General features: G+C 46.4%; 1 protein-coding gene across 4 annotated transcripts; it reads left to right on the forward strand.

Moving 5' to 3' along the window:
• Nucleotides 1-164: 164 nt before the first annotated feature.
• ANKZF1 (ankyrin repeat and zinc finger peptidyl tRNA hydrolase 1) lies at nt 165-19,744 on the forward strand. Of its 4 annotated transcripts, none has more exons than XM_040440057.1 (16): nt 165-228; nt 1,783-1,913; nt 2,655-2,755; nt 2,857-2,959; nt 5,715-5,902; nt 5,978-6,093; nt 8,138-8,291; nt 8,370-8,589; nt 9,915-10,010; nt 10,314-10,457; nt 10,885-11,016; nt 14,672-14,939; nt 15,037-15,148; nt 15,794-15,961; nt 17,963-18,036; nt 19,463-19,744. In XM_040440057.1, the coding sequence occupies exons 1-16, from the start codon at nt 221-223 to the stop codon at nt 19,587-19,589; spliced, it is 2,142 nt and encodes a 713-aa protein (XP_040295991.1). In that variant the 5' UTR covers nt 165-220; the 3' UTR covers nt 19,590-19,744. The 4 variants fall into 4 exon arrangements, with proteins under 4 accessions (XP_040295991.1, XP_040295992.1, XP_040295993.1 ...); XM_040440058.1 differs by having other exon boundaries at nt 186-250; XM_040440059.1 differs by lacking the exon at nt 165-228 and adding an exon at nt 1,327-1,477.
• Nucleotides 19,745-21,182: the final 1,438 nt, after the last annotated feature.

Raw genomic sequence — 21,182 nt, forward strand, 5'->3', positions numbered from 1 at the left:
CAATCACAGGTGGGAGGCTATTACAGCCCTGGGAGTTCTAGTAGCCAATCACAGCGCGAGTTCGCTGATCACTAGCCAATAGGAAAGAGGGTGGGCGTGTGCGAGGTTTGTTTTGGCTCAGCGTGAGAGATGGGCTTGCCGTGCTGCTGAGCGGAGGGGCGGAAGTGACGTCAGACGAGGAAGAGAAGTGAGTGTGACAGCTGGGTCACATGTGAGCGGCATGGAGGGGTGAGAGCTCCTTCTCGTTACGGTTCGTCTTGTGGTATCGAGCTGTGGCTGCCTCTTCACCAGCCGACGGGAGGCTTGTACTTATGGTGGCACTACAAGTTGGAGGGGGGGATGCTGGGAATTGTAGTTCAGTAGGCAGTTCAGCTCAGTAGACTACCCTGGCTGTTCTGAGAGGCAGAGCTGATGCCATATGTTGTCCTGCAAGATGATTCAATGGATATTTCTATGGCAACATGTGGAATATTCCCAGGGAGGCTCGTTAAATGATGAGAATGTAGTCCCTAAAATACTTCTAATATAATATGGTTAAAAAGACACAAGTCCTATGATCCTGCCATGCTGGAGGGACAACCACTCCTATCATCCAGTTAGCCACACCAATGTGGCCGTAAGGATAAATCTCTGAAATCCCGGGGTCCCGGTGGCGCCCAGATACGTCAGGTCTGCTACTGTAGAGCATATTGCTGACAACGTTCCTGCTGACGATGATGCAAAGGTGTCAGGACACATGGGACAAAGAGACTTGTTGTGTATGGGGCTGCATAGCTACAGACCGGTCAGAGCAGCCATGCTGACTCCTGTCCACTCCCGAAAGTGCCTACAGTGATGGAGGCATCAGAACTGGAGCATGGAGCAAAAGGAGAAGGCGGCCTGGTCTGATGAATTAGGTTACATCACGTGGACGGCCGGGTGTGTGTGCGTCACTTACCTGAGGAAGAGATGGCACCAGGCTCACAAGGAGAACAACTTACTTGTGGACAACTTACTTGGGGAGGATATGGCACAAGGCAGTCTATGGGAAGAAGTAGTCCCATAGACGTCCAGATGTATGTGCGCCACTTACCTGGGGAAGGTGGTCTGGTCTGATGAATCAGGTTACATCACGTGGACGGCCAGGTGTGTGTGCGTCACTTACCTGGGGAAGGTGGTCTGGTCTGATGAATCAGGTTACATCATGTGGATAGCCGGGTGTGTGCATGCATCACTTATCTGCAAAAAAAGATTGCACCAGGTGCACTATGGGAAGAAGACAAGCCGGTGGAGGCAGTGTGATGTTCTGGGCAATGCTCTGCTGGAAACCTTGTGTCCTGGCATCATGTGGATGTGACCCGTAGCACCTACCTAACCATTGTACAGACAAGTACCCCCCTTCATGGCAGCAGTGTCCCCTAATGGCAGTGCCCTCTTTCAGCAGGGCACACTCCAAATACTGCCTAGGAATGAGGAACATGACGACAAAGATATGAAGGTGATGACTTGTCTTCAAATTCCTAGATCACAATCCTCCATCCGCTGGAAAACCGATCTGATCCATGGAGGCCACACGGAGCAACTTACATGATCTGCTGCCAGATACCACAGGGCACCTTCAGAGGTCTTGTAGAGTCCATGCCATGATGGGTCAGAGCTGTTTTGGGGCCTGCACAATATTAGGCGGTGTGTGTGTTCTCTACGTTAACACATCCTGTTATTTGCTTTTGCAGCAGCTGCCTGGCACTGGGTGCGACGTTTCCACCTAATATCTCTAATGTTCTGTGTTGTTTTTCTTCTTAGGTCTCCAGGAGTTAAAGCGATCAGTTTGTTTGATCTGAATCCATCAAGCCCGCAGCTGTCAGGCCTTTCCCTCAATAATAATAACGCCAATGGAAAAGAAGATTTCTCAGAAGATAAAGTGAAGCTTCCAGGTATAAAACCTTTAACAACTAGAATATTGACTCGGGTTTAGTTCTGAACCGTCCATGAGGGACAATTGGCAAGAGCAGGAATGCGTGGCTGCTGCTAGAACATTATTGCCAATTTGACAAATTAAAAAAAGGAAACCATAAGCATGCAGGTTAGCTGCTGTTGATGGATCTTTATAGCTTAATTTGTATTCTGGTCATGGTCTCTGTGAATATCCAGTATAGGTGAGGTCATAAAGACATCAACATCGAAAAAAAACCTTTGTGCAAATTCCATATGCTGTATATTATATAAGCACCGGTGGGGTACCCCCCTCTATTAGAGAGCCCCTGCAAGGTGCAGCTACTGCTGTGCTGGGTGGAAGCGGTTTTCTTTTGAGGAAGAGTTCTCCTGATCTTCCAACTGCTTTAAGATATTAATGGGGGGGGGAAACATTTTGAAGGTAGTAAATAGGGACCATAATAAGAATAATGGATCCACCAACAGCAGCTTGATAATAGTTTACAGGCAATTTTATAATAAAAAATTCTAACCCACAACAAGATTAAAAATCTATCACACAATTGGCAGATTCTTTTGTATATTTAGAGCTAAAAAGCTAAGGACATGTCGTTTGCCAAGGCACTGGGGTCCTTCTTGTTCTAGTGATTGGAAGAGAATGACTTGATGGTCAGAAGCCTGAGTTCAGAGGTTTGTTAAAGCCTGAGATTATTGCAGGGTTAATTTTATTTTTTTCCCCCTAGAAGTAAGTGACAGAGAAACAAAAGCCCCAACTATCCTGGAGATTTCTGATCGTATGACCTGCTCGGCATGTCAATGTGCATTTGACAGCAGGGAGGAACAGGTAATTTTACATCCTGGATCCTGGGCTGTGACACCTACAACACAGAGGTAGGTTATGACTATTGTACATTGGTTTACTGAACTTTGATCTCTGTGTTAAAGAAAGAACATTACACCTTGGACTGGCATCAGTTCAACCTGAAAAGGAGAATTAAAGGAGCAACGGCGTTAAGTGAAGAGGACTTCCAGGACAAGACCCGGGCAGGTGAAAGGTTGGGGAATAAAGCATGGACAGGTGAATGGGGCAGAATGTGAAAAAGAGAGAAATACCAAGACGTGCAGGTGAAGAGATTGAGGAAGAAGAATGGAGGAGAGGTTGAAATGTAACTTCAAGATCAATGCAAAATCTGTAACGGAGCCACAAACTACCATGTGCTGTGTACAATACTGGTCTCCTCATACAGGACAGAGGGACCATTGGCCCGGTTGCAGCTCCTGTTGAGGGAGAAGAGACCGCCGACTAAGGAGTTTATGGACAAGACGTGGAACTGGTGAAGGGTTGAGGGAGGAGATGTGGAACTGGTGAAGGGTTGAGGGAGGAGATGTGGAACTGGTGAAGGGTTGAGGGAGGAGACGTGGAACTGGTGAAGGGTTGAGGGAGGAGACGTGGAACTGGTGAAGGGTTGAGGGAGGAGACGTGGAACTGGTGAGGGGTTGAGGGAGGAGACGTGGAACTGGTGAGGGGTTGAGGGAGGAGACGTGGAACTGGTGAGGGGTTGAGGGAGGAGACGTGGAACTGGTGAGGGGTTGAGGGAGGAGACGTGGAACTGGTGAGGGGTTGAGGGAGGAGACGTGGAACTGGTGAGGGGTTGAGGGAGGAGACGTGGAACTGGTGAGGGGTTGAGGGAGGAGACGTGGAACTGGTGAGGGGTTGAGGGAGGAGACGTGGAACTGGTGAGGGGTTGAGGGAGGAGACGTGGAACTGGTGAGGGGTTGAGGGAGGAGACGTGGAACTGGTCTCCTCATACAGGACAGAGGGACCATTGGCCCGGTTGCAGCTCCTGTTGAGGGAGAAGAGACCGCCGACTAAGGAGTTTATGGACAAGACGTGGAACTGGTGAAGGGTTGAGGGAGGAGATGTGGAACTGGTGAAGGGTTGAGGGAGGAGATGTGGAACTGGTGAAGGGTTGAGGGAGGAGACGTGGAACTGGTGAAGGGTTGAGGGAGGAGACGTGGAACTGGTGAAGGGTTGAGGGAGGAGACGTGGAACTGGTGAAGGGTTGAGGGAGGAGACGTGGAACTGGTGAGGGGTTGAGGGAGGAGACGTGGAACTGGTGAGGGGTTGAGGGAGGAGACGTGGAACTGGTGAGGGGTTGAGGGAGGAGACGTGGAACTGGTGAAGGGTTGAGGGAGGAGACGTGGAACTGGTGAGGGGTTGAGGGAGGAGACGTGGAACTGGTGAGGGGTTGAGGGAGGAGACGTGGAACTGGTGAGGGGTTGAGGGAGGAGACGTGGAACTGGTGAGGGGTTGAGGGAGGAGACGTGGAACTGGTGAGGGGTTGAGGGAGGAGACGTGGAACTGGTGAGGGGTTGAGGGAGGAGACGTGGAACTGGTGAGGGGTTGAGGGAGGAGACGTGGAACTGGTGAGGGGTTGAGGGAGGAGACGTGGAACTGGTGAGGGGTTGAGGGAGGAGACGTGGGCCGTTGAGGGGGGAGACGTGGGCTGGTGAGGGGTTGAGGGGGGAGACGTGGGCTGGTGAGGGGGGAGACGTGGGCTGTTGAGGGGGGAGACGTGGGCTGGTGAGGGGTTGAGGGGGGAGACGTGGGCTGGTGAGGGGTTGAGGGGGGAGACGTGGGCTGGTGAGGGGTTGAGGGGGGAGACGTGGGCTGGTGAGGGGTTGAGGGGGGAGACATTGTCACAGTGGTGTTCGCCGTGACACGGTTGCCGTGCATGATGGTTGCCAGGGGCAACATGTTGTTGCAGCATGTAGGTGCCTCCTCCTTTCTCCTGGGTCCTTTCCTGTCTGGTGCTGGAGGGGTTAACTACCTGGCTGGGTGTGGCCACTAGGTGTTCTTTTTGCCTGTGGCTTCAAAGCTGGAGTTAGTTGTCCTCCAGCCTTGGTGTGTGTTGGTATATCCACGACAGGAGCATAACTCCCACTGACTCGTGCACCGCGTCTATTCCAGCAGTGCCGACCCTTTCCCACATAATAATAGGAGTATAACTCTATCTGTCCAGTGTGAGGGCCACCTAGTTGGACATCGATGTCACCATGATGTCTCCCCTTTGTTCCCTCTGTCCTTTACCCTTCCTCACCTGTTGTCTTGTTTGGTGTGGTTTGTGTTTATGGGTGTATTGTTATGTCTAGTTTGGTGTTCCATGTCTGGTATGTTTGGTGTTGTAGTCCAGCATGGTTGCTAGACATTTTCCCTGTCTGTTCCTTGGAAAGAGGGCTCCAGAGTTCCCCGGAGGGGAAACTACTAGTCTGTATGCAGCTCTGCCTGGGGCCGCCATGCATCCTGTTTGCATGGGGGTCCAGGCAGTAACTGGTGTGGTTGTTGGTACGGTGTCCTGTATGGTGTGGGCACTAGTACTTATGCACTGGTTCCAGTCAGTTGTGGTGGCTGCGGCAGGTAAGTGTGTGGTTTTGTGTGCTTACCTGCTGATCCAGTTGCTGTATATGGTCTCCACTTTTTCCCTGCATCTAGGCCGGGTGAGACTCCTGTTCATCCGTGTCTGGGATGAACAGGTCGTCTCAACCCTTTCTCTATTATGAGGGATTATCAGGGCGACTTAGGGTCCTAGGTTCCTGGGTATTAGCCGTCCTACCACCCAGGTCCGCTCATACGTATAGGAGTCAGGGTGAGGGTTAGAGAAGCAATAGGAGGTGTCCTGCTCCCTTATCCCAGCCTCAGGCCTAGTTTCTTTAACATCCGGGTCCGCATTGTACGGTGGGGAGTTTCCCCCACTTCCCACCATGACAGTTATATGATAAGAAATCTTTTCAATCTCTTCCAGGGGATGTATCCAGCATTTCTGGTTCAGACTCCGAGAGCTCGGATGAACTGGAGTCTGAGACGGCCTCAGAGCCCAGTAATGATTCTGCAACTGCCACTGCTCAGTCCAGCCGGGCCCAGAGTCTCCTGTTTAGGAATGGAGAGAAGCAGCTTCTGTCTGTCTATCGCTGTGTCCTGGGGGTAGCTAAGGTAAGAGAAGTATATTTCCCCCATATAACCAGCAGTAAGACATTGTCACTACAACATGACTGTTTGCTGCTCTAGGACATGGAGGTGACAACAGAGCACCTGCTGAATTGTTTGAGGCGCCTGCAGGAGCAGCCGGTGGTGGTGATTCTCATGGCTGGTGGAGGTCATTTTGCCGGAGCTGTGTATAAGGGGTGATTTTATTTTATTTTTTGCTGTTACAGTCACCATTTTATCTAGAATTAGATGTTGAGACAATTTCCATGCAAAGTTAGTGGAAAAGTGGTACCTGGACCACAGCCTAAACTTCATTAGTAGATCTGGTGAAGGTGTAACCTGTGTTTTGGGGTCTTTTTCCATCCTTTTGCCAATTGGGTGATGATAATGCTCCCCCTACACACAGAGGACAACTGCAGCTACATCCCCCTCCTCCCCCTTTCTTCTGTATTACATTACATAAATTTTTGGGACTAAGGAGGTTTGTGAACATTTACAGGCAGGCAACGGGCACCTGCAGGAAGGTGAGGAAGATGCTACGATCCCGATTAGATATACAGTTGCACGAAAAAGTATGTGAACCCTTTGGAATTATATGGATTTCTGCACAAATTGGTCATAAAATGTGATCTGATCTTCATCTAAGTCATAACAATAGACAATCACAGTCTGCTTAAACTAATAACACACAAAGAATTAAATGTTTCAATGTTTTTATTGAACACACCATGTAAACATTCACAGTGCAGGTGGAAAAAGTATGTGAACCCTTGGATTTAATAACTGGTTGAACCTCCTTTGGCAGCAATAACTTCAACCAAACGTTTCCTGTAGTTGCAGATCAGACGTGCACAACGGTCAGGAGTAATTCTTGACCATTCCTCTTTACAGAACTGTTTCAGTTCAGCAATATTCTTGGGATGTCTGGTGTGAATCGCTTTCTTGAGGTCTTGCCACAGCATCTCAATCGGGTTGAGGTCAGGACTCTGACTGGGCCACTCCAGAAGGCGTATTTTCTTCTGTTTAAGCCATTCTGTTGTTGATTTACTTCTATGCTTTGGGTCGTTGTCCTGTTGCAAAACCCATCTTCTGTTGAGCTTCAGCTGGTGGACAGATGGCCTTAAGTTCTCCTGCAAAATGTCTTGATAAACTTGGGAATTCATTTTTCCTTCGATGATAGCAATCCGTCCAGGCCCTGACGCAGCAAAGCAGCCCCAAACCATGATGCCCCCACCACCATACCTCACAGTTGGGATGAGGTTTTGAGGTTGGTGTGCTGTGCCTCTTTTTCTCTACACATAGTGTTGTGTGTTTCTTCCAAACAACTCAACTTTGGTTTCATCTGTCTACAGAATATTTTGCCAGTACTGCTGTGGAACATCCAGGTGCTCTTGTGCAAACTGTAAACGTGCAGCAATGTTTTTTTTGGACAGCAGTGGCTTCCTCTGTGGTATGCTCCCATGAAATCCATTCTTGTTTAGTGTTTTACATATCGTAGATTCTCTAACAGGGATGTTAGCATATGCCAGAGACTTTTGTAAGTCTTTAGCTGGCACTCTAGGATTCTTCTTCACCTCATTGAGCAGTCTGTGCTCTTGCAGTCATCTTTACAGGACGGCCACTCCTAGGGAGAGTAGCAGCAGTGCTGACCTTTCTCCATTTATAGACAATTTGTCTTACCGTGGACTGATGGACAGCAAGGCTTTTGGAGATACTTTTATAACCCTTTCCAGCTTTATGCAAGTCAGCAATTCTTAATCGTAGGTCTTCTGAGAGCTCTTTTGGCCAAGGCATCATTCACATCAGGCAATGCTGTAACCAACACCGCCAATCTCATCTCATTGATTGGACTCCAGTTGGCTGACACCTCACTCCAATTAGCTCTTGGAGATGTCATTAGTCTATGGGTTCACATACTTTTTCCACCTGCACTGTGAATGTTTACATGGTGTGTTCAATACAAACATGGTAACATTTAATTCTTTGTGTGTTATTAGTTTAAGCAGACTGTGATTGTCTATTGTTGTGACTTAGATGAAGATCAGATCACATTTTATGACCAATTTATGCAGAAATCCATATCATTCCAAAGGGTTCACATACTTTTTCTTGCAACTGTATGACAAGTTTCATATAGTCACAATGATTTATATTAAAAGCTGCTAGGTTACGAAGACATTGTTTGTGTCAGCTTGTCCTACTCACTCTTCTCTTCTGTACCGCGCTGCTTCTTTTCTACAGAAAGGAGGTGATAAAGCACAAGACCTTTCATCGGTACACAGTGAGAGCCAAAAGGGGGAGCGCACAATCCGTCCATGATGCCAAGAACTGCGGTCACATGGCTAAGTCTGCAGGAGCTGCCCTGAGGAGATACAACCAGGCTGCTCTGATGGTGGTGAGATGTCTACGGCGCATTACTGCTGCATTCATTACAGGACTGCGTGTGACGTATTAATATTACGGTTACTTCCAGGAAATCCACCAGTTGTTACAGAGCTGGGCAGAGCACATTGAAGAAGCTCAAGGGATCTTCCTTCGGGCCCCTCGTTCTGATAAAACACTTTTCTTGGGACGTAATTCCCCCATAACGAGGAAAGATCCAAGGGTTTTTGGGATTCCTTTCTGCACAAGACGAGCCACCTTCAGGGAGGTCCATCGAGTGCACACTCGTCTCTTCATGCTGCAGCTCTGTGGTAAGGAGGCTTTACTAGTTTTTAGATGTGGACAAGCACTTTATATTAGAGAAGGTTTCCCACACTTATACTTCAGAGCTGTGCTCACTATTCTGCTGGTCGAGTCACTGTCACAGGTTAGGGGGAAGGGAAAACACCAAATACACACCACAACGAATAGACCACAATCTAGGCCTCAAAAGCTAAGGAAGAGGGATGGTGACCTCCTAGTAATCCCTAGGCCTTTCGCTAACTCCTGCCAGTATGAGTAGATCCTGATGGTGGAAAGCCCTGCTAAAACGGACGAGCCCTAGGATAGGTAGCAGGGGATGAGACAGCTGGTTCCCTCCAGAACGAAGGAACCTGCATCTCTCTGAGGCCTAGAAACAACACACACCAGATAAGAAGAAACAGCGAAGGCAACAAGTACTTAGCTTAGAGATGTATGGAGAATCAGGAGATCCAAGACAAACCAGCACTAGCAACTCCAAACAGAAACTATCAACCGCATGGTCAGCAGTGTGAGGCGGATCTAAATAGAGCCTCATCACTGATAACGAGTGGCACCTGAGGAGAGGTGAGATCCTGCCAAACAACAACAACATACATAGAGGAAAACAGAGAGACCTGTCAGATAGCCTCACATGCAGCAAGTCTATCCGATCTTCTCACCTCTCACAGGAGTGACTGTCACTGTGTACATACATTACTTATCCTGTACTGATCCTGAGTTACATCCTGTATTATACTCCAGAGCTGCACTCACTATTCTGCTGGTGCAGTCACTGTGTACATACATTACTTATCCTGTACTGATCCTGAGTTACATCCTGTATTATACTCCAGAGCTGTACTCACTATTCTGCTGGTGCAGTCACTGTGTACATACATTACTTATCCTGTACTGATCCTGAGTTACATCCTGTATTATACTCCAGAGCTGTATTCACTATTCTTCTGGTGCAATCACTGTGTACATACATTACACTATTTATCCTGTACTGATCTTGAGTTACATCCTGTATTATTCTCCAGAGCTGTATTCACTATTCTTCTGGTGCAGTCACTGTGTACATACATTACTGATCCTGAGTAGGGTCCTGTATTATACTTCAGAGCTGCATTCACTATTTTGCAGCCTTGACAACTGAAATCTCCCAGCAGTCAATGCTGTTTCTGTGCAGTAATCTGAAGTAGAAAAAAACCAACACCCTCCCCCAGTTAGTTTAGCATTTTTGCTGGATGGGGGGCAGATATCAGTGTGCAGTACATCTTGGGGCATATGTATTTTTGTAAGACATAATCTGAATTTTCAAGGGTTTTCTGTTTTGTTACGTTCACCACAGAGAAGGACACCCCCTCATCACTAGTCAGTGGAACACGAGAGAGAAGTGTAAGACCCAGAAGATCTGGATGGACGGAAACGCAGGAAGAGACGACTGGTAAAGATATTGTAAAAATCCACTTTTAAATGAAATATCTGGGGGGTATATGGCAAAATAATGGTTCTGTGATAACTTTTTGTGGGGATTTAGCACGGCCAAACCAGTTACTCAGGAGTCTGGGAAAGCTGGGTGACAACCCATAGGGGAGATGTAATAGTGACGGCATAAGTTGTCACCCAGCTTTCCCAGCGGAAACTCTCCATTATACCATTAATGATCTTTCCTGGCACTTGTAGTACAGAACATACCGTCCTATATGTGGAATATACTCGCAGATTGTGATTCTCTGCGCTTTATCAGATGCCGCTGATGTATCCGAAGAAGAGGTCCCTGCCCCTGAAGAATATGTGGTAGAAGAGCTGACAATCAGCACACTGGACCTTAGGGAATATGAAGTGCAGCCAAAGAGGAAACGAAAAAAGAAGAAAAAGCAGGAAGGAACGAGTACGTTTTGTATATTATAACCTTATAACGGAAGCCGTCTTACATTTAGACTAGCGCTGGATGCTCGGAAGCCATGGGGAGGCCGGCGCCTCGTCATAACTTCAGCGGATCCTCCGCCAGTGCAGGGGCTTTAGTAAGACCGGCCTTAATAAACGTGCCCCTTTGCTTTTTCATTCCAACTGGAAATTGACCTGCCGTGCAGATTTTGACGCCAACTGTTTGTGCGATTTCTGGTGTATATTTCACCCCTTTCAATGGAAAGCTGATTTCTGCAGCAAAACCGCGCCAAATACCACGACACGTGAGGACTTTGATGCGGATTTGGGGCAGAAACGCACAGAAATTTGGGTGGAATTTCTCCAAGTCTACCTGCCTTATACTTACTATGTGAATTAATCTAATGTTTTATGGGTCTTACAAATGATAGGGCCTGTTCCAGATAAAGGCACGACCGGGCCCAGTGTCACATCTCTGAGAACTGCACACGATCATGTGGATGAAGGTTCTACAACAGAGGAGATCGAGAATCCTACACGTCATCCTGCATCTGCCCTGGAAGGTAAAGCACCGACACTAGTCTGGCTTATCTCTAGGATTTGCCATCACGTTATGACCAGTGGGGGTGAGACCTCTGGGACCCCCCACCAATTCTGAGAATGAAGGGTCCACAGCAATGATTAACCCTGTAAATGTTCACTGGACAACAGTACCAGTGGATGCTGTTGTGCAGGGAAAAACAGAGGAGAAGCAGCGCTAAACTAGCCCTGTGGTCAGACCCCCCACCGATCATAAAGAGATGGCATTTGCTTGTCTTACCTCATCACTTTATAAGATGGGAATACTTCTTTAGAGGTACATACACATATATTTATCTCATCCAGAATTTGACCGACTTCACATGATCAAACATCTCCTTCTGGTTCAGCGTCTGAAAAAGCATGAGCTGCAATGAGCATCTACCACCCCGCAGTTTCTCGGCTTCACCACATAGTCCCCACTGCAGGAGAAACATGTGGCTCCCCATAGCCTTTCCTGGTGATAATAGCTGATTAGGGTTCAGCTACCAGAGCCCCAGCAATAAGCTGATCGCCAGAGCATCCTGCTTTAGAGAGGGGGTTCCCCTTTAAAGGGTTGTCTAGTATTTTCATACTGATGGCTTATCCTAGGGACAGGCTATCAATATATGATCGGTGGGGGATTCGACACCCCACACCCCTGCTGATTAGCTGTTCCAGAGTAACAGAAGTACTTGCTGGAACGACACTGCTTCAGTCATTGTGTGGTGGACAGTGCTGGTTGCTACAGCGCTCCTTCTATTGAAATTAATGCTGCAGTAACCAGCTGTGCTCATTACATAATAGATGGAGCTACTCCAGAACAGCCAATCGGTGTGGATGGCGGACCCCCGCGGATCAGATATTTATATCCTGAGAATAGGCCATTAATATAAAAATCCTGGCTACTGTGTTTAAAATACCAGCGCCGTAGTAATATGGCGCGCTGATTGGGCGGGGGCAGGAGCTGCGCCCGATCAACTGCAGGGGCCCAGTAGTCACTGATTGCCAGTCCGCTGCTGTGTGCCGGCATCGTTGAAAACACCGATGCTGGCGGTTTAACCTTAGATGTCCGCGGCACATGCGATATATAGGAAGGGAGGAAGCTTCCATCAAGTCGCCGCGCTGCTATGATGGGGACCCGATGGCTTGGACGGCAGCACGATGCCTTCCTTAGGCTAGGTCTACACAACGACATTTGTCGCATCAATGTCACGCGACAATTTTTATAATGATAGTCTATGGTGTCGCACTGCTACATACTGCGACGCGACAGTCGCAAAAAATCCATTTGACACCATAGACTATCATAAAAATTGTTGCGTGACAAATGTTGCAGTGTAGTTGTGCCCTATATGTCGCGCGACACATGCCGTCGTGTAGACCTAGCCTTCGGCATCGTGGCTGCCATCCCTGTGAGATCCAGGAAGACTAAGTGTATTACTCAGTGTAATGCATTGTACAGGGAATCAGACCCCCAAAAGTTGAAGTCCCAAGTTGGGACAAAAAAAATAAAGTTTTACACAATAATTTTTTTTTTCAATGTTTCAAGTAAAAAGAAAGCAAAAAACAAAAAAAATCCTTTTCCCAAAATTAATTTTCGAAAATTGTAAAAAATGGGTAAAAGAAAAGTAGACATGTTAGGTATCGCCACGTCCGTATCGACCAGCTCTATAAAAATATCACATGATCCACCCCTTCAGATGAACGCCGTAAAAAAAACAAAAGCAGTGCCAAAACAGCCATTTTCGGGCCACCTTGCCTCACAAAAAGTGTAATACCAAGCGATCAAAATGGCGTATGTATCCCAAAATGGTACCTATCAAACCGCCATTCCATCCCGCAAACAATGAGCCCCTACCTGAGACAATCGCCCAAAGAATAAAAAGAATAGGGCTCTCAGAAAATGGCAACACAAAAACAAGATTTTATTCTGTTTAAAAAGGCTTTCACTGTGTAAAAATTATAGACATATTAGGTATCGCCGCGTCCATAACAACCTGCTCTATAAAAATATCATATGAGATGGCCCCTCAGGTGAATGCTGTAAAAAAATAAAATTAAATAAAATAAACTATGCCAAAACAGCCATTTTTTTTCACCTTGCCTCACAAAAAGTGTAATACCAAGCGATCAAAAAGTCTTATATACCCCAAAATAGTACCAATGGAAACGTCACCTCATCCCACAAAACATGCGCCCCTACATAAGACAATCACTCAAAAAATAAAAACGAATGGCACCCGCAAACCAGTTCATTAAAATCTGTGCAGCAAAAGCCATATGGCGCTCCTTCCGTTCTGCCATGTGCCCCCACAGCAGTTTATCACCACATATAGGGTGTTGCCGTATTCAGGAGAAAATGGGTAACAAATAATGGGGTGCTTTTTCTCCTGTTCCCCCTTGTGAAAATGAAAAAATTGAGGCTAAAGCAAACATTTTATTGTAAGAAATGAAACTTTTTATTTTTACAGCCGAGTGTTTCCAAATTCCGTAAAACATTTAGGGGGTCAAAGTGCTCAGTACACCCCTTAGTATATTCTATAAGGGGTATGGTTTCCACTGTAAGGGTACGTCGGGGTTTCTTCAAATACAAAATGGTGTCTAAAAACCATTCTAGCAAAATCTGCCTCCAAAATCCATATGGCGCTCCTTTCCTTCTGACCACTGCCACGTGTCCATACAGCAGTTTACTACCACTTGTGGGGTATTTCTGTAAACTGCAGATTCAGAGTAATGTATATTGAGGTTGATTTTGCTGATAACCCTCGCTGTGTTGCAAAAAAATAATTGATTAACATAAAAAGATCTACCAAAAAAATGAAAATTTGAAATTTCACCTCCATTTTCCTTTAATTCTTGTGAAACACCTCAAAAGTTAACCAAGTTTGTAACATCAGTTTCGAATAATTTGAGGGGTGTAGTTTCTAAAATGTGGTCATTTATGGATGGTTTCCATTACGAAAGCCCCTTAAAATCACTTAATAACTGAATCGGTGCTTTAAAAAAATGGTTTTGGAAATTTTGTTGAAAATTAGAAAAATTGCTTCTAAAATTCTAACGTCCTAAAGAAATAAAATTACATTTACAAAATGATGCCAAAATAAAGCAGACATCTGGGGAGTGTTCATTGATAACTATTTTATGAGGTATTACTATCTGTCTTAAAAGTAGAGAAATTCAAATCTAGAAAATTGAGAATTTTTCAAAATTTTGGGTAAACTTTTGGATTCTTTTATAAATAAAGGTGAAATATATCGACTCAAATTTACCACTGTCCTGAAGTACAATGTGTCACGAGAAAACCGTCTCAGAACGGCTTGGATAAGTAAAAGCGTTCCAAAGTTATTAGCACATAAATTGACGCATGTCAGATTTGCAAAAATAGGCCTGGGATTTAACGTGAAAAGTGGCTCGGTAGTTAAGGGGTTAAGGCGGGGATGCCCAACCTGCGGCCCTCCAGCTGTTGCAAAACTACAACTCCCAGCATGCCCGGACAGCTTACAGCTATCAGCCTACAGCAGGGCATGATGGGAGTTGTCGTTTTGCAACAGCTGGAGGGCCGCAGGTTGAGGAATCTATTAGTAAAGCTTGTGCTATAGTGACTGTCCACACGATGAATACTGTAAATTACTGCTTACGTTTTATTCTGCCGCTAAGGTGACGAACAAAGCAGGATCCGTAATGTCCTATTCACATGCTGCAAGACTGGCGATACTGAGACCGCTGAGCAGATCTTACAGGATCTTCTTCCTGGTTCCTCTGAAGACTCCTCTATTCCCAGACTTTCCACCCCTGAGGTTGTGCAGAAGCTTGTGAATGAACGTCTGCCTGTAGAGGAACACACTCTGCTCCATGTGGCTGCAGCTGCAGGACGTGGGGAGATTGCGTGCCTGCTGATGGGTGCTGGTTGGGACCCTGCGCTCAGGTGTGGTGGATATTATTATCTTCTAGACCTGTACTTATGTATTTTTTCATTTGTTTATATTGAACTGATAGTTTTCATAAGTATTCATCTCTTTCAGGGACTCTGCTGCCAAGACTCCATATTCTCTGTCTGCTGACAAGCGTACCCGGAATAGCTTCCGCAAGTACAGAGAGGAGAACCCTGAAAAATACAACTACAGCAAGTCTCAGGTGTGTGCAGCTTCTGCACCCCGCCTGTTTAACCATATAGATGCTGCAGTCGATATCGACTGCAGCATCTAGGATGTTGGACAGAGGGAAGGGGGCTCTCTATGCCAGCCTATTGGCACCTCATGACACACAATATGATATCATGGCTGTGGGGTTAACAGAGGCCCTTAGATCTTCCAAAGGGATCTGTGTAACAATAAAAGACAATAAAGCCCTGGAATACTTCAAGTCCTAATAATGGGGCCAAAAAAAAAAGGAATTAAATTAAATAAATTAGCCTTAAAAATAGTCAAAAAAAATAAAGTTAAAAAAGGTTTAATAAATTTAATAAACACAAAAAAAAACCCATAGTTCTGTTCATAAGATAGATGCAGTCCCAGAGGTGAAACTTACACATAATGGGTATTCATAATGTATCCTGTGGATATGCCAGATGGAAATGCCCCTTTAAAGTCTGAAATAGACCTGTCCTGAAGAGGTTAATATCAGCACCGTGACCGTAAGTTCTGAATGGACACTGTTCTGGACACAGTTGTTCCAAAGGGGAAGAAGACTCCCTTTTGATCTCCATTATCTTTACTTCATCGCATGCTTTGCTACAAAACTCAATACTGGACACTTATCGGCCTCTTGTCCTGTCTTTAGATACCTGAACCGATATCGGAGGTGGTGGAGGCGCGCAAGGCAGAGAAGAAGCGCGTCCAGAGGGCACAGAGGAAGCAGAAGGAGAAAGAAGACAAAGAAGAGCGGCTGAGAAAGGAGGCCGAGGAGGCTGAGAAGAAAAGATTTGCAGCTCTGAATGACCGTGAGAAGGTGAAGTCTGTCTGTAAGGTGCCCTTACCTTACACCAGTGTTTCCCAGCCAGGGTACCCTGGGGTCCCTTAAAGGGGTATTCTGGTTTTGTGATATTGATGACCTATCCTTAGCATAGCATAGGTCATGAATATCAGATTGTTGAAGGACTGACTCTTGGCACCCTCGCTGACCATCTGTTTGAAGGGGCTGCGGTGCTCGTGCGCGAGCTGCGTCCTCTTCAATGTTACCTTCTAGTGGCGGTGCAGGGTAATTACAGATGTTCCTCCAATTCAAATGAAGCTGCAATGACCCTGCAGCGCCACTTCATGGTAGATGGCGAGCAGGTAACATTGAAGAGGATGCAGCTCTTGCACTAGCATTACAGTCCCTTCAAACAGCTGATTAGGAGGATAGGTCATCAATATCACAAAACCAGAATACCCCTTTAAGTCCTGAGCAGGAGACCCCAGAACACAGTAGGGAAGGCAAACTGACTTCAGCTGCAAAGCAGTAAACCTGTATGGGCTTCCGTACCCATCCCTACACTTCATGGAAGCAGGAATGGCATTGGGGGTTTCCCAGGAGGGGAAACATTTTTCTCGCTCGTATCACTGGGGGACACAGAAGACCATGGGTATAGCTGCTGCCACTAGGAGGCGACACTAAGCAAAAAAAAAAAAGTGTTAGCTCCTCCTCTCAGCTATACCCCTCCTGCAGACACTGAGCTGATGAGTTTTAGCTTAGGGTCTTCCTGTCCCTTTTCAGGGTTTCTGATGTGTCTTTCCCCCCATTTCTGTGCGGGGCCTTATGACCGGCCTTGGATTCGTTCTGTTCTTGTTCCCTCCCCATGGTACTGCTCTTTAACGTCCCATGGTCTTCTGTGTCCCGCAATGATACGAGCAAGAAAATAGGATTTTTTTTGTGCTTACCTGTAAAATCCTTTTCTCGCGGAGTTCGTTGGGGGACACAGCTCCCACCCTGTATGTACATTGCTGGTTCTCCTAGATGGGTCCTTCTGGTTCTTGATGATGACCCATCTCTGGCTTCTCTTGGCTGCTCCTACTGCTTTTGTACAAACTGATGAGCTCCGTGTCTGCAGGAGGGGTATAGCTGAGAGGAGCAGCTAACACTTTTTTTTGCTTAGTGTCGCCTCCTAGAGGCAGCAGCAGCAGCTATACCCATGGTCTTGTGTGTCCCCCAATGAACTCAGCGAGAAAAGGATTTTACAGGTAAGCACATAAAATCCTACTTTCATGGTAATCGGGTTGGAAATCATTGCTTTACCTGCTAAGATAATGTGTGTGATTCAGCTAATTTCAGTTGTCTCAAAGATAACCAAACTCAAAACTGCAGATATTCAGGTATGATAAAAGCTTAAAGGGGTTGTCTCATCTGAGACATTGGTGGCATATCGTCAGGATATGCCACCAATGTAGGACAGGTGATGGTCTCCGATTCACAGAGAAGGGACCCGCACCTGTCTGCTTTAATTTCTATGGGATATTTCAAAATAGCCAAGCGAGTGCGCTCGGCTATTTTCAGAAGTCCCATACAAATTAATTGAGAGCGGTCTGCACAAGTTCACTTCCATGGGACTGCCGGAGATAGCCAAGCCGACACTCTGCTTTTTCAGAGTCATAGAAATGAACGGCGGCTGCTCATTTCAGGAGATAGCGGTATGCCAACAATGTGATGGGTATTATCTAGGTACTGCCCTGCCATGACCTTTTTCGTCGGTGACATCACCGCACCGTTACTATTCATTGCTGTGTACGTCTACAGAGTGCATTTGTTAGGAGCCACAAGGGGGATGAAAATGGGAGGGGGACACTAAACCACTGGGATACGAAGAGAGGAGAACCCAGGGAACATGCAGATGAACCACACGGTCTTGTAGGGTTCAGAAGACCATGAGTTTGACACCGTTCCTAAAGGCATTGGTGATCAGTTTGAAGAAAGCAAACATAGATTCTCTGTTACCCCAAGAAATCTGTATAATTTTCTGTTCTATCCCTGCAGAGAGCGATCGCAGCGGAGCGCAGACTGGCCGCTCAGCTCAACAGCAACAAAGATACGGCTGTGACTAACGCCAGGTAATGTTTTGAGCGTCCTGGTTGAACGAACAAGACCACATACACGGCATCTTGTAAGCTCTAAGTTAAAGGAGTCTGTCCTTGTGGTGATTCCCTTTAAAGGGGGAGTTGAGTATGCATGTAGCTTTGCTTTACTTCTCTATTCCTGGCTAAACCTAAATTCACACTTTCCTGTTTCCCTCTTACCAGAGACAAATGCATTGTGGGAGCTCAGATGGTAACTAAACTGTTAGGGCACATGGCTGGCAGCAGGGTGGAGATAAATCGCTGTCTGCCAAGGGCACCCAGCAGAATTCAGAATGCAGCCACACGAATGGAGAATATTACAAAAACTTAAAGGGGTTCTGCAGTTTGTTTAAACTGATTATCTATTCTCTGGATAGATCATCAGCATCTGACCGGCGGGGGTCCGACACCTGGGACCCCTCGCCGATCAGCTGTTTGAGAAGGCAGCGGCGCTCCTGGAGCGCCGCGGCCTTCTCACTGTTTACCGCAGGCCCAGTGACGTCACGACTAGTATCACTGGCCTGGGCGTGGCCAGGCCAGTTGAAACTAGTCGATACGTGACTGGGCCTGCGGTAAACAGTGAGAAGGCCGCGGCGCTCCAGGAGCGCCGCTGCCTTCTCAAACAGCTGATCGGCGAGGGGTCCCAGGTGTCGGACCCCCGCCGGTCAGATGCTGATGATCTATCCAGAGAATAGATAATCAGTTTAAACAAACTGCAGAACCCCTTTAACTCTGTCTGTATGAGACTCTAAGGGCCAATTCTTGGTCTGTACAGATCATTTTACCGCAGTCATCTCTTTATCTGTCATTGTAATCCTGCCTGTGATGGTATTACCTCTGTGTATAGATAAGACAGGATCCACCATTCACAATAGAGGATTGTCAGAGCTTATCTATTCTTTCCTGGTACAATGACCTCTGCACAGAGCATAGAAAACTCTCCTATAGAAGTCAATAGGGTCAGCTCGACTCTAGACCATTGTGTCTATGGCCCATCTGGTAATGCTGTTAAGAACAGCGCAGGCAAGATGGCCGCCCCCATGATTATGTTCAGGAAAGAGATTTAAAAAAACCGATATGTATTGCTATCTGGTTTTAACTGGCAGATAACATTTTTGACAAAATCCCTTTACGTTACTCAACTTTTTAAAGGAGTTCTCCACTTTCTGATAAACTCAAAAATGCCATAAACTGGTTTGTGCTTGCGTGAAAAATCTTTACCCCTTCTTAAGTTCTGTGGATGCTGCGTTTAGTGTCCACTCTTTGCACACACAAACCATGGGCAGTTGGGGGACTGTCACTGGGAAGACGCACACGTCAGTTTATGGCATATTATTGCTTAGCAGAAAGTAGACATCCCCTTTAAATGAATTTAACTCCGTAGTGGAGCTTCAGTCTGGCATTTTGTTTTGTGTTCCAGGCGCTGTTGGCAATGCGGGGAGTCACTCTTAGGAAAAATACCATTTGACTATCTGGAATTCTCCTTCTGTACCACACGCTGTTTACAAGAACATCGACGTAGCCAGGCCGCCAAATGCCAGAAGTAGCGGCTGTGACCAAACCTTCAACCCTGCCACGGGAGAAAGTGCCACGCCACACACTCACTGCTGCAGATGATGATTAGAGTGAATTTCATATTTATAAATTTGTTCACACTTCGTTTGGTGGTAAAAGCAGAATTGCGTTATGGATTCTGTTACCACGAACCGTAATGCAATTCTATGACGGAATGCCTTTAGAGTCCTCCCTGGCATAACGGAAACGGGACGGATCCGTTATGCAGGCCATAGACTTCTATTATGGCGGAATGCCTCTAAAGGCATTCCATCATAGAATTGCGTTATGGTCCGTGGTAACGGAATCCATAACGCAATTCTGCTTTTACCACCAAACGAAGCGTGAACGAATTTCAAAATAAGAAATTCACTCATCTCTAATGCTGATCTAAGAGAGGCCTCTTCATCGCCGGCCATAACCAGCTTGGTGACTGTACTATATTCCTGGACAGCTGCGACTGCACACAGACTATAAATTCAAGGGGCAGATTTACTAATCCCGTCTGCACCACTGAGGCAGACTAGAGCTTCGTCGAGTTTATCACCGTGGCTAATACTGGTTGATAAATTTTCAGCACGTCTGCACAAAATGTTGCTTCTTGGGCTACATCTTTTCCCTCTAAACCGCTCCACCGACGAGCTTGGTGCAGTGGATTTTTTTAAATTATATATGCCAAATTTTACAAGGTCTATGCGCAAATACATTAAGTTAAAGGGGTTCTCTGGGCTACAGATATTAAAATATAATCCGGATAGGTCATCAATACCAGATCAGTGCAGGTATGACATTTCCGCCGATCAGCTGTTTCGGGCAGTCGTGGCGCCATAAACTGTCTACGGAGCTGAGGTTCACTACGCTGGTGCCAGGAATACACACTATATGGAGCTTCTAGCTTCTGCATCGTACGCTCTCTCCAGCGCAGCGGCTGCCCAAGATTGGCGAGGGTGTCGATCTGATATTGATAGGTCATTAATATCTGTACAGAACTTTTGTAGAACCATTATAAATAGTGTTGAGCAAATCGAGCTTCAGGTGCAAGATCCAAAGTCGATTTGCTCAAAACTCAGTTTGAATGCTGTACAGCAGGGATGCTCAACCTGCGGCCCTCCAGCTGTTGCAAAACTACAACTCCCAGCATGCCGCAGGGCATTGTGGGAGTTGTAGTTTTACAACACCTGGAGGGCCGCAGGTTGAGCATGCCTGCTGTACAGAGATCCGTCTCCGTGCAGCATTCAAATGTATGGGCTCTGGCGAGGGAAATTCGTTATCACCGAAGTCTCCCGGGACTTAGGTAAATAAGTTCGGACAATGATATTAGAACTTGAAAACCATTTCAAAACTTGGATGCAAAGTCACTTTCGGTACCGAGACAACTTTGGATTCCTGTTTTTCTAAATGGTTTTCAAGTTTAAAAATCAAATGCGGAAGTTATTTACTGAAGTCTGGCGTGACGAATTTCCCCTCAGCGGAGGCCATACATTTTAATGCTGTACGGAGATCTCCGTACAGCATTAAAACCAAGTTTTGAATGAATCGACTTTGGATCCGAAGCTCAATTCGTTCAACACTAATTATAACCCCCA

This window comes from Bufo bufo, chromosome 7 (assembly GCF_905171765.1).
Source record: "Bufo bufo chromosome 7, aBufBuf1.1, whole genome shotgun sequence".
Classification (NCBI taxonomy): domain Eukaryota; kingdom Metazoa; phylum Chordata; class Amphibia; order Anura; family Bufonidae; genus Bufo; species Bufo bufo.

What these genes read in the sequence shown, in the direction of transcription:
- ANKZF1 (XM_040440057.1), top strand. An exon ending in GAAAAAGCAGGAAGGAACGA is followed by an intron (nt 10,458 to 10,884) that starts GTACGTTTTGTA and finishes TACAAATGATAG; the next exon opens with GGCCTGTTCCAGATAAAGGC. An exon ending in ACAACTACAGCAAGTCTCAG is followed by an intron (nt 15,149 to 15,793) that starts GTGTGTGCAGCT and finishes TCCTGTCTTTAG; the next exon opens with ATACCTGAACCGATATCGGA.